The sequence below is a fragment of the Musca domestica genome, unplaced genomic scaffold (assembly GCF_030504385.1).
Source record: "Musca domestica strain aabys unplaced genomic scaffold, Musca_domestica.polishedcontigs.V.1.1 4, whole genome shotgun sequence".
NCBI classification, from domain to species: Eukaryota; Metazoa; Arthropoda; class Insecta; order Diptera; family Muscidae; genus Musca; species Musca domestica.
The window spans coordinates 10592627-10604762 of record NW_026712328.1 but is presented as its reverse complement, the minus strand read 5'-3'; the positions used below and the strand labels follow the sequence as shown (position 1 = coordinate 10604762).

The 12136-nt window shown below is 33.9% G+C and overlaps 1 protein-coding gene across 6 annotated transcripts in view; it reads right to left on the bottom strand.

The window, feature by feature from the left end:
• Positions 1–12136, bottom strand: part of LOC101894068 (acetylcholine receptor subunit alpha-like) — a 331275-nt gene that overhangs the window by 27760 nt on the left and 291379 nt on the right. For all 6 annotated transcript variants that reach the window (XM_059126854.1, XM_059126856.1, XM_059126853.1 and 3 more), the window contains 2 exons: positions 10992–11135; positions 1581–1827 (listed from right to left, as the gene is read on the bottom strand). In XM_059126854.1, coding sequence (XP_058982837.1) covers positions 1581–1827; positions 10992–11135 — 391 coding nt within the window. The remainder of the gene's footprint in view (positions 1–1580; positions 1828–10991; positions 11136–12136) is intronic.

Here is a 12136-nt window from a genome sequence, read left to right as displayed (position 1 = left end):
CGCGTAGAACAATTGAGATTCGACCAAACCGTGTTTTTTCAACAATAAGGATTACCTCTTTTCAATATGGTGTGTTGGCGACAGTGGCCGTGTTGGGTTTCGCTTCTCGCTTAAAAGACTAAAGACAAGTGAACGCAATGGTTCTGAGTGACCGCTGAGGGTCCCATGTCTGTCTACAATTACAACTACTTCCGACAACAACCAATGCCCAGCGACGATCCGCTCACTACGGTCTCCGCCAGGGGAGTTGTAGAGGAGATGCCTGTGCGCCAATCAGCATCCGTGATTGATCGAGCATTGGAAAGTTGTGGTGGAACGTATCGAACTTATACAATCTTTATAATATTATTTCCTTATAATTAAAATCTATTCTATTTCAAATAATTTACACTACTATTTATATAATTAGCTACATACATTATTTTTATATTCAATTATAAAAATCAATTATTGTATGTATACTAATTATCACGAGTGTAGCCAAAAAATACCTTTTGTTTGGTGACCACTCATTTGCCTATTGTCTTTTCTTCTATTTGACAACAACAACACATCGATCACTGATCAGTTGTGTTGTTATGATGGTCGCTTTGATGCTTGCTTGTGCGTCGCGACCTCCTCGCCTACATGCTTTGTTATTCTTATTGCTTAATAACAATGGGAATGTAGAATAAAAGTAGGCAAATGAGTTGGTACACAACCAACTGCACATGCATGCATACATATTTATGTGTGACCGATGTATGCCTAAGCCTTTCTTGTTACAAATAAATATGTAAAAGAAATGAGAATTAGCATGATTGGCTTAGGTAGTCATTGACACCATGCAAATATGCAAAAGGAGATATATGCATATAAATGCAAACAGCTGTTGCATATTATATACATTTTTCATTTGGTGATTTTTTGGCTACCAAACAATGTAGTTAAAGTTGACTCGCTCTCTTTTTAATTGGACAGCCGAGCGATCAACAACGAAAAGTACTCTTGCTAAAAACCCAAATTTGTAACCTTTACAAAAAAAAAATACTTTTTCAACAAAATAAAAATAATTCTGTGCAACCCCTGTTTGATAGAAAAGAAAATTACTTTGTTTTCTTTTTCTTTACTTTACATTATTAAACAGTGGGAAAAAACTCAACAGCTATAATTTGGCATCAATTCTGTTGTCCCCCATAATGGATCCTTTTTTAACTTTTTGGGGGTTTTATAAAAAATCCCCCTTCCAAACCGTAACATCTTACCCCATCATGTGACCACTTGTTGGATAGGTATTTTCATAATCTTTCCAACGGTATCTATGTTGTCTATACCGGGTAATTGGATTTGGGACTAGTCGGGGTCTTGAACCCGGACTTTCGGGTCAAAAATCTGAGGTCTCAGGTCCGTCCCCCCAAGAAAAAATGTTTCCCGGGATCAGGGTAAAAATACCTACCACTGGAAAAAATTTCGAAAAAATTGAAGAGTTTTTACTAAACTAGAGTTAAGCCAATTTATTTTAAAATTGTTTAATCATTGATACAACTTATCGATATTGAAAAAAGCACAAGTGCTCTTGGTATAATTAAAAAAAATCTTACCTTAGTTGAGTCTTCCTGCATTCGGGTGTGTTCAGATATAAATTGTACGCAGAAACAGCTGCGGTGTACACTAGGTGGACAGTTGGTGTGAGAAAATACTGGATTTGCTAGAATAGGACTTTTTATTCCAGACGGTCCTATTTCCATATCAGGTACAACAGGTAGATCATCCGATTCTGATTGTGCCAATGAGGGTATAAGCCCGTGAATCTGGCAACTTCCTCCAAATGGACCAGTTGAGGTTAGGCTAAAAGAGTACAACAAAATTTATTTTTTTATTTTTTTTTCCTCAAAAGGAATTTTTTTAAGTTATTCAATAAAGTTGTTTTTTCAATAATAGTGGTGTCTTTTTTGAAAATTGAACATATCAACATGTATTGTGCAGAGTTTTAGCAACCGAACATTTTACTAATATTAACCTTTTTCTCCCAAACAAAAAAAAAAAACAATGACCTCACCTTTTGTTATATAGTCAGTGAAACGACTAAAAACAACAACAAAACGTTCTGGTTTGGTTCAGTTGCGATCACAATTGATGCACTTGCATATTGCACATTACAATTACTAACAACAACTAGTACCTAGTAAAAAAAAGAAATAGTGAGTTGCCAAAATGTTTAAGCAAAAGCGACCGCATCGTAATATTGAACCAGAGACATCCAACAAATTCGGCGCCTCAGCAAACGATGATATTGAAGCAGATGAAGGCAATAAAATTGATGTTCAAACCAAGCCTCCGCCGGTATTCATTCCACATGTTAGAGATATAAATAAAATGGTATCTGAAATAACTAAATTAATCTCTACAATTGAGTTCCACTACAAATCTTTAAGAGATGGTCAGGTTAGAGTTGGATGGTGATAAAATATCTAGAATCGACAGGTAAAAGTTTTCATACACATCAATTAAAACGTAAGCGAGCTTTTCGGGTGGTAGTAAAAAACCTTCACCATACCACTAATATTACCGACATAAAGGCATTTTTATTGAGTCATGGACATCAAGTACGTAATTATTAGTAGTGTTACTAAAAAACCATTGCTGATGTTTTTTGTCGATCTTCATTCAAGTCCAAACAACAAGGATATCTTTAACATCCAAACAACAAGGAAATCTATAACATCCGTGCTTTTGAAAACGCCATAACTAAAATTGACCCTGCAAAAAAGACAAATGACAATGTCCGATGCACCAGATGTAAGGATTTTGGACATACCAAATCTTATTGTCGCAAGCCTTTAATTGTGCTAAATGTGCTCTTGGTCACTCAACGTTGGACTGCACTAAATCACCCATCGCTCCGCCAAAATGTATTCATTGCCTACAAAATCACATTGCTAGTTACAAAGGTTGTCAATTTTACCAAAACCTTATCAATAAACGGAAATAAAAAGTTTTCAAAACAAATAAGCAACCACATACTTTTATCAATAACAACAACGGAACGAATCAAAACAATATGCCAAATAACGTAACGTATTCTCAAACACCGTTAAAAATTCTGTTCAAATCTTAAAAATACAGAATGTAGCTGTTACATTAGGGTCTATACGACGACATGGACCTGCATAGATAACTTTTGTCATAAGCCATTACAATATTCAAATGCGAAACTTAACGAAAAAAAATCGGTGAATAATGTAGCTAAAATCTTCAAAATACCGAATATCGGGAGGTACCGTGCACTGACAATTTTCTGTCTAAGGCTGTAGTATCCATTACGAACTTCAAATACCAATTTTGAAACAATTCCCGTGAAAAATATCGCCAAAATCATCAAAATACCGAATATGGGGGGGTACCGTTATATGGGGGCTATACGGAGACGCGGAACTGCACAGACAATTATCTGACATAGGCTGTAGTATCCATTACATACTTCAAATAACAATTTTGAAAAAAATCCGGTAAATAATATCGTTAAAATCATTAATATACCGCATTTCGGGAGGTACCGTTATATGGGGGCTATACGAAGACGTGGACCTACATGGCCCATTTTCCATACCAAAAGTCCTGCATACATTTGAGTAAATTTTTATCAAGTTACTTCATTTTGTTCGGAAGCTTGAGTGATTTCCACAGACGGACGGACATTGACAAATCGACATAGAATTTTATGCTGGTTAAGAATATATATACTATTGGGGTCTAAAATGTATATTTCGAGGTGTTACAAACGGGATGACAAACTTAATATACCATCCATACTATGGTGGAGGGTATAAAAAGTAGAAAATATGCTTCAAAACCAATAGAACTAAAAAACACACTAATTAATATGATGTCTATATTAATGTCTAAAATATGCAATGATATTTAATAATTGCGGAATGTAATGCTAATGGCATTACCAGTCATATTAATGAAATATCACTGTTTCTAGAACTTTATACTATAGACACATTTTTGATATGTGAAATCATATCTAAACCTTAAAGGATACGATACATTTATTTCTAGCCATCCACATGACCGAGCTCATGGCGTCGCAGTTATTCTTATAAGAAAAGGTCTTAAATAAGAACTTTGTGATAATGTTGCAGAAAACTACCTTCAAACTGCTAAAGTGAAAATTAAATTACAATATAACGGTATACTTTCCACCCAGATTCAACATAGACTGCATTACTTATGAACGGGTTTTTTTTTACATCGGCAGCAAATTTATCGTTGGAGGCGATTTTAACACCAACGGGGATCCCGTTTAAATAATCCTAAAAAAATATATGAATGTATTGTTCACAACAACGATATAACACTTTCCACAGGAAATCCTAATATTGGCCTTAAGATGCTGGTAATATTTCAAATTTGTTAGATTTTTTGGTTTGTTCTGGGATATCTCAATATCACTTGGATATTCAACATTGTGATGACTTAAGCTCTGATCATACTCATTTGTTGCTAAATTATAAGGCGTATGCGTGCACAATAGAAAACGCAAGCCTCTGTTTTCATCAAAAACAAATATTGAACATTTCCAAGATTGGATTAATACTCGAATTAACGTAAATAAATCCCTTAAATCAGACAGCGAAATAGTTGATGAATTTGAAAATTTCGTGAAACTTGCCCACGAAGCTTCGTGTCAGCCTCCCCAGTGTCAGTCTACTTCGACCTTGAACATTTCACTTGAAATTAGAAACCTAATTAAATCAAAAAGGCGATTAAGATAAGTTTGTCAAAGAAGGCGTCATCCGGAAGATAAAAAGAATTTCAAATCTTGAAAAAACGATTTCATAAATTGAAGGATGAAGCTACAGGGAAATATTTATCTGAATTAAGTCCTCTGAATAATAACGAACACAACTTATACAATTGTACTAAGTACTTAAAAAGGCCTCAGAAAAGAAATATTCCAATACAAAAGGAAGATGGATCATGGTGCAAATCTGGTAGCGAAATAACAAGAAACTTCTAGGAGAGCTTTTTAAGCCATTCTCTTTATGCAATACTGGGGTCTAATTACCGCATACGATATCGAGAAGTTACGATATCGTTATCTTAATTTTGGATGACGTCGTTCGATATCGAGTACTTGACATGGATGTGTCGAATGCAACCAATCGAGTTTTTGCCCGCGTCTGTTTTTGTATCGTATACGACAATTTAAAGTGATATAATTCTGATTGGAGCAATATTTTTGCATTAATTCAAAAACAAAATGCAAGTTTCTTTAAAAATATTAAATAAGTGAATAATTACTATAATTTCAAATGTTGTAGGTCAAACTTAAACAAAATAAACTTCCAGTAAAAAAATATTTTGGCTGTTTTGATGACAGACCACCCTGATTTGACCAAGAACAAGCATTCAAATGTTGTATGGAATGTTGTATTTTGATACAAAAGCTTCTTTGCATTTTGCCGACTCTTTCAATCGAAATGTTATTTTTTGTGACACAACTTCTTCTCCATTTCTTTTCTGCACAAAGCACAGCGCTGGAAGCTGCCGCTAGCCACAAGCGATAGTGTAGCTGCTAACTGTAGAGTAGGTGGTACCGCTGTTGACATATGGCCCGTAAAGTGCAGTTCTAACAAAATATATTTAAAATATTCCTTTGAAACACGAAAGCGTTGTTTAAACCTTCAATGTGAAGAAAAACTATAACAGCGGTTGTGGTCTTTTCAAATGAGTGTACTTACATATTTTCTGGCAAAGATAAAAGATATTTACATTGAAATCATCTTCTGAATCGGACGATGACATAAAAACGCAATTGCTCATCCATTTTTGCAAAATTTCACTTTTCTTCACTCACCAAATAAATAACAAAATGTTTCGTTTATTCTTAAAAATGGCAAATTTTGACTTTTTCATGCTTAAGCAACAAATTTGCGACTTTCTTGATATTCCTTGTCAAATGTTTCTCCCAATTAAACCTTTCACGTTTCAGAAGTTTCAATGGAAACCAACAAATTAAACAGCAAGAAGTCCCCTGGATACGACGACAGTATTCTAAAAACGTTACCAAAAAAGGAATAATCTTTCTAACAACCTTGTTCAACTCTATGCAGAGATTGTCCCATTATCCATCTCAGTGGAAATATGCCAAAATTATAATGGTACCAAAACCAAATAAGCCTGGAAATAATCTGAGCTTGTATAAGCTTGCTCCCTATAATGTCGAAAGTGTTTTAAAGACTTTCCAAAAATGTATGGCTCCAATGATTGAAAACCTAAATATTCCATCAGATCATCAGTTCGGCTTAAGAAATAACCATGGAACACCAGAGCAAAGTCACAGGGTTGTGAAGATTATAAGAAAAACTCTAGAAAAGAAAATGTATTGCTGTTCTACATTTTTGGAAATAAAGCAAGCATTTCACAGAGTCTGACATACCAGATTGCTTTATAAGCTATACAAGAGTTACCAACCTTTTAGCTGTTGTTTAGATCGTATCTAAGAGAACGAAGTTTTTATGTGTCGGTAAACAACGATGAATCTGGTATTGGAAATATTAAATCCGGTGTGCCTTAAGGAAGCGTAATGGCTCCCCTTCTATATTCAATATACACCGCTGATATGCCTGTAAACTCTGTTGTAAACAATAGATCGCATAGAATAGATCACAGACTGACATGGAAGGAACATATTCAAATGAAAAGAAAATAAGTCAAAAGGAAGACAAAGAAAATGTTTTGGTTAATTGGTCCAAAATCACAGCTCAGTTTGGAGGATAAAATTCGACTTTACAAAACAGTTTTAAAACAAACATGGTCATATGGAATTGAATTCTGGGAAACTGCTAGCAACTCAAATATAGAAATATTGCAAATATATCAATCAAACACGCTGAGATTGTTATCAAATGCAACTTAGTTTTTAAACAACTGTATTCACAGGGATCTCTGCGTCAGAAATGTAAAGGACGAAACAAGATATCTCTGTTAGATGATAATAATGAAAACACACGGTCAAAAAAAATCATATTTTAGATCATACTTTTATAATACAGATAATAATATTTATATGAACTGTACCTGTATAATTGTATTCAGAATTTAAAATAGTTATAATTTGCTTATAATTTTTATACAAATAGATAACAAATAAAAAGACAAATTAAAAAAAATATAGTGGAATCACAAATATTATTTTACACAGGTATGTTAAAATTTAGTATGGTTTTAGATAAGACCACATAAAATAGCTCGAAATGTTTTTTGAAGACATTTAGATTTTGAACATAAAACCGACCGACTTATGATTTACTTTTGGCCACCTACTATCGTAGCAAATGATACACATTTAAACCCTACAGTTGCTCTAAATGAAGACTTTAATCAACCGCTTTCTAATCAGTTAATTGTTGTTGCGCCTCGTAAAACTGTATTTTTATCTAGGCTGCACCAAAATACTTCAACTGATGATATTCGTAACTACGTGAAATCCAAAATAACCGATCTGTCAGATAACGATATAAATGTATTCAAATTTAGTTCCCCTCAACGACGTGAAATTTTCTCTTTTAAAATAAATGTGCCTCACAAAATATTAAATACTATTGTCAGTAACTCGTTTTGGCCCGATGGTGCCTTAGTAAAGGAATTTGTTTTCAGAGAACGTACAAAAACACCTAGATTTGTGAATATTCCAACAGTATCAAAAAACTAAATGATGTCATATCTATACTATGTATATCAGAATGTAGAAGGTCTTAACACTAAATTGAGTAATGTTTACCTTAAAAGTGTATACTGTGAACATAAAATAATTGTAATAATCGTAATTTACAATAGTCTATGTAATAGTATTTGTTTAAGCAATTCGTTGATCTCTATTATAATATGTATTCTCCACATGTGATTGTATATGTTCACTTACCTATTTTTTATTTTAAAAAGCTCATTTGTACGGTTTCTGATCTACTCCCTCCCTCCCTTTGCGGAACCAGTAGACGCAGCCTTTGAGCACTAGTTGTCAGAATCTTTAAGTTCATTTTAACGGAACCTAGTCTACAATTCCCTCTGCGGAAACAATAGACACCAGCCTTTGAACAGTAGTCGTTGTTTAACATATTATTTTCACTGTTATTTGTTTATATTTGTTATAAATGTTATATGTGTTGCTCTAATTCCTTTCTCAATAGTGTATTTTTACCTAGTACTTTGCCGGCTGATGTACTAGAGTGTAGCTGGCACCACTAAGTCACAACTAAAACACCATTCCCGGTCTTTGGTGTGTACGCGCTCCCTACGTACGGGGAGGTCGCTCCCTCGGTCGGCACGGGTGGGAGTGAGAGGCGTGGGAACGAACGAAACAAAAAAATATTAGGATTTACATACAACGAAATATCTTAGCACGATGGCTGAAATATTAACCGTGAACCCATTTAAGCTTTTATTCAATAAATAAACCGTTACTATCAGGCAGTAATTTTAATTGGATTTTTGTTTTAGCTTCTTTAGATTCCGAACGATTTGCTCAATAAAATTAACAAAAAAAAAAAAAAAAAACAAAATTAAAAAAACAACGATTAGACACCACTGAAGAAGTGGGAATTATATACAAAATATTTGTTTTTTTTAATGTGTTATGAGAAAAAAGTTAATTTTTGTCAATTTACATCATGCCGGGAGATTCGATTGATTTCGTAAAAGTTTCCATTAAATCTATGAAATCTTTTTCTTGTGCCAATTTTTTCTTTTTTATCATTCGTAATGTCCCTTGTTTAGAAAGAAAAACAAGTAAAAAGGCTGTATGTTCAGCCGGGCAGATCTTTGAATGCCCTCCACCACGTGGTACGATATTGGCATATTTCAAAAAACAAAATCCGTTAAAAATTCTGTTAAAATTTTAAAAATAGAATGTAGCCGTTAACTTAGGTTCTATACGACGACGTGGACCTGCATAGGCAACTTTCTGTCATAGGCTGTAGTACCCGTAACGAACTTCAAATACCAAATTTGAAACAATTGCGGTGAGTAATGTCGCTAAGTCACCAAATACCGAAAAAAGGGAGATACCATTAGATAGGGGCTATACCAAAACGTGGACCTACAGAACCCATTTTCAATACTAAAAGTCCTGCAGATGTAATACACATTTGAGTAAATTTTTATCAACTTACTTCATTTCGTTCGGAAGCTAGAGTGATTTCCACAGACGGATATACGGACGAACATCGCTAAATTGACATAGAAAATTTTGCTGATCAAGAAAATATATAGTTTGCGGGGTCTAAAATGTATATTTCGAGGAGTTACAAACGGAATGACAAACTTAATATACCCTCCATGCAATATGACCCATATTTTGTACAAATTATTCTACATGTAACCTATAGGACCGTTTCAAATTTAAAACTCTATCGTACATATTTCGAAGTATAGAGCAAAATATTTGAGGTCCCTTGTGCACAGTTAAGCCTACAAATGAAGAGCGCTAAAAAAGTTTGGCATAGGAACACAAATTCCTTTTGAGATTTTTATCTGCGAACCGAAAATTATTCACTTAGACTTTCCCAACACCAAGATTGTCTTTTGCACAGCGTAACTATTCGCCATGGAGCATAATCCCCCAAATTAAGGTATATTAAAAGGGTCGGAAGAATTTTCGGAGGATATGAATCGTTTTCTTAATATGGATTTATTCTTTTCTTAATTTTAGACCATCTGCTATTTCCAATGAGCTTGAAAATTATCAACAAATTTAAAAAATGCCACTTAAATAATAACCGTAATATGGGGATATACAAAGACGTGGATCGAAATGGTCCGTTTATGACCTTAACCTGCCAACTCGCAAAGTTCACTCGTGTACATAATTTTACCTTACTGTCTTAATTTGTTCGAAAGATATCGTGATTACAACAGACAGACATCGCTAAATCAACTTAGAATTGTTTGCTGATTCAGAATATATGTATATACTTTTTGGGGTTTATCATGAGTAATTCGGGGAGTTACAAATGGAATGACAAAGTTAATATACACTCCATAGAATGGTGGAGGGCATAAAAATAGAACTTCTCACGATTTGATTTATTTCAAATCCAGATTGAAGTCTACATACTAACGGAAATCATACTGGGTACAGCATTAGTATCGCGGTACACGTGTAAACGTGTGCTTAACATATTGCATTGGAACAATGTCAAAAAAAAATAATTTTCTCGAAATAATACATTGAAAGGTGCATTATTTTTGTTGCAGTAGGTCACAAATGTGAATAAATATTATTTTTCAAAATCAATTGTCTTTATTATAGTGTTTTTGATACATATTTTTTGTTGGTTGTGTATGTATAATTAAACAAATTTAAGCTGGGCGGCATTTTAAATCTCCCAAGGGTGTATCTAAACACACAAGATTAAACCAGTGAATCTAATAAAACCAACAGGTTAATCTTCAATTTTAAAAATGTGCTATTAAATGAAATGTTGGTTTTTAATTGAAATTTAAATACATAAATCTTTTGTTAAAAACGTTATATTAAAAAATTATAATGTTTAACACCTACAGCTCACAAAAAGTTACAAACTTTTAAACTTTTTTCTGACGTTTACACCAAACAAAACCACGTATATTTCAATGCCAGAAGTACAGATATAGTTAGAGTTGTCATTTAAATTTGAATTTTCGTGCCTTATACTGTTGTATGATGGATTTAATATATGAATAAAATTGATTTAATATTAGTTTTAACATTATTTGTAATGAGTTGGTATACAAGCAAAAAAAATTGTTTTTGTTTCCACTTTCATACACAAACAGTACAAAACAAAAAAGTTGACACGTTGTCTCTCGAGGAAATGCAGAACGAAACGATTGCAAACGCTTCATATAGTTAATTTTCGTACTATGACACTAACACTCGATTTCATACAGAAATCAATTAAGTTTCCCTTATGCTTACATTATGTTAAACTTTATTCCACTCTTATAGCAACTTGTGAACTTACCTTGTCTCGAAGTTGTATTTTGGACGTTTTATGAATAAAAACTTCGGCAAACTATCAATGAATACATTCTTCACCCATGGAGCCATTCGGTGAGTTTGTGGTGACCGGAAGTGAACGTTGAGAACAACCACAGTGACACATATACTAGAAAGAGAATTATAAATGAATTCTTATTATAAATTGTGTTACTGATGCGCGCAATCTTATATTCTAATCAGTTTAAAACAGTTATTATAGTATAAATTTATAGGTTAGTATTATATTTAATGTTAATGACTGTAGTTATATTAATATAACAGTTTTGGGATTCCGTAGTTATTTTGTTGTTGCAAATATATAGGCTTAATTGCTTAACCTGAAAAAAATCAGTATTTATGTAGAGAAATGGGGAAAATAAAACAAAATAAGAAATAAAGCAATTTGGATTAGTTCATTGACTAAACACTTTTGTTGTTTAATTAAATTGCTTGCTACTTTTCAATATTGTATTGGCGTCAGTGGCCTTGATGGGTTTAATTTCAAAGACTAAAAATAAGTGAATGCAAAGATTTTGAGTGATCGCTGAGGATCCCATCTCTTTTACAAGTTCATACGCAAATTAATTCTAATTAGAGCATGTATAACAAGGTGAGCTAACCGATAACACCCAATGTCCAGCGGCGATCCGCTCACTACGGTCTCCGCTGGGGGTTTTGTAAGGGAGATGCCAGTGCGCCAATCACCTTTTGTGATTGATTGAGCAAGGAAGGTTGGGGGACAAAGTATTTAACTTATACATTGCCGCCCACCTTGATATGCATACATGTGTATCAATGTAACTAAAGCTAAAAGGTATTGAACTTTAAGATGTGATCAGGGCGCATACAATTATAACAATAACGGACATCCTTCTAAAGACCATGCATTTCTATAATGGATGATGCTGGGAACCTAGCCGACACTGAAACGAACATCTTGATGACGACGATGCTACACGTGAAGACGTTGGGCTAGTCCTTGCTTTAAGGGCTGTGGAATAGTTAGTTGCTGGCGACGTGCACTTTGGACAGGGGGTAGAACCTGGGGAGCTATGTGCTGAGCGGGTTAAACATGGAGGTCTAAAGATTGAGCCTAGTTATTTATAGGTTCAGGGAGTTGCGTTTTCC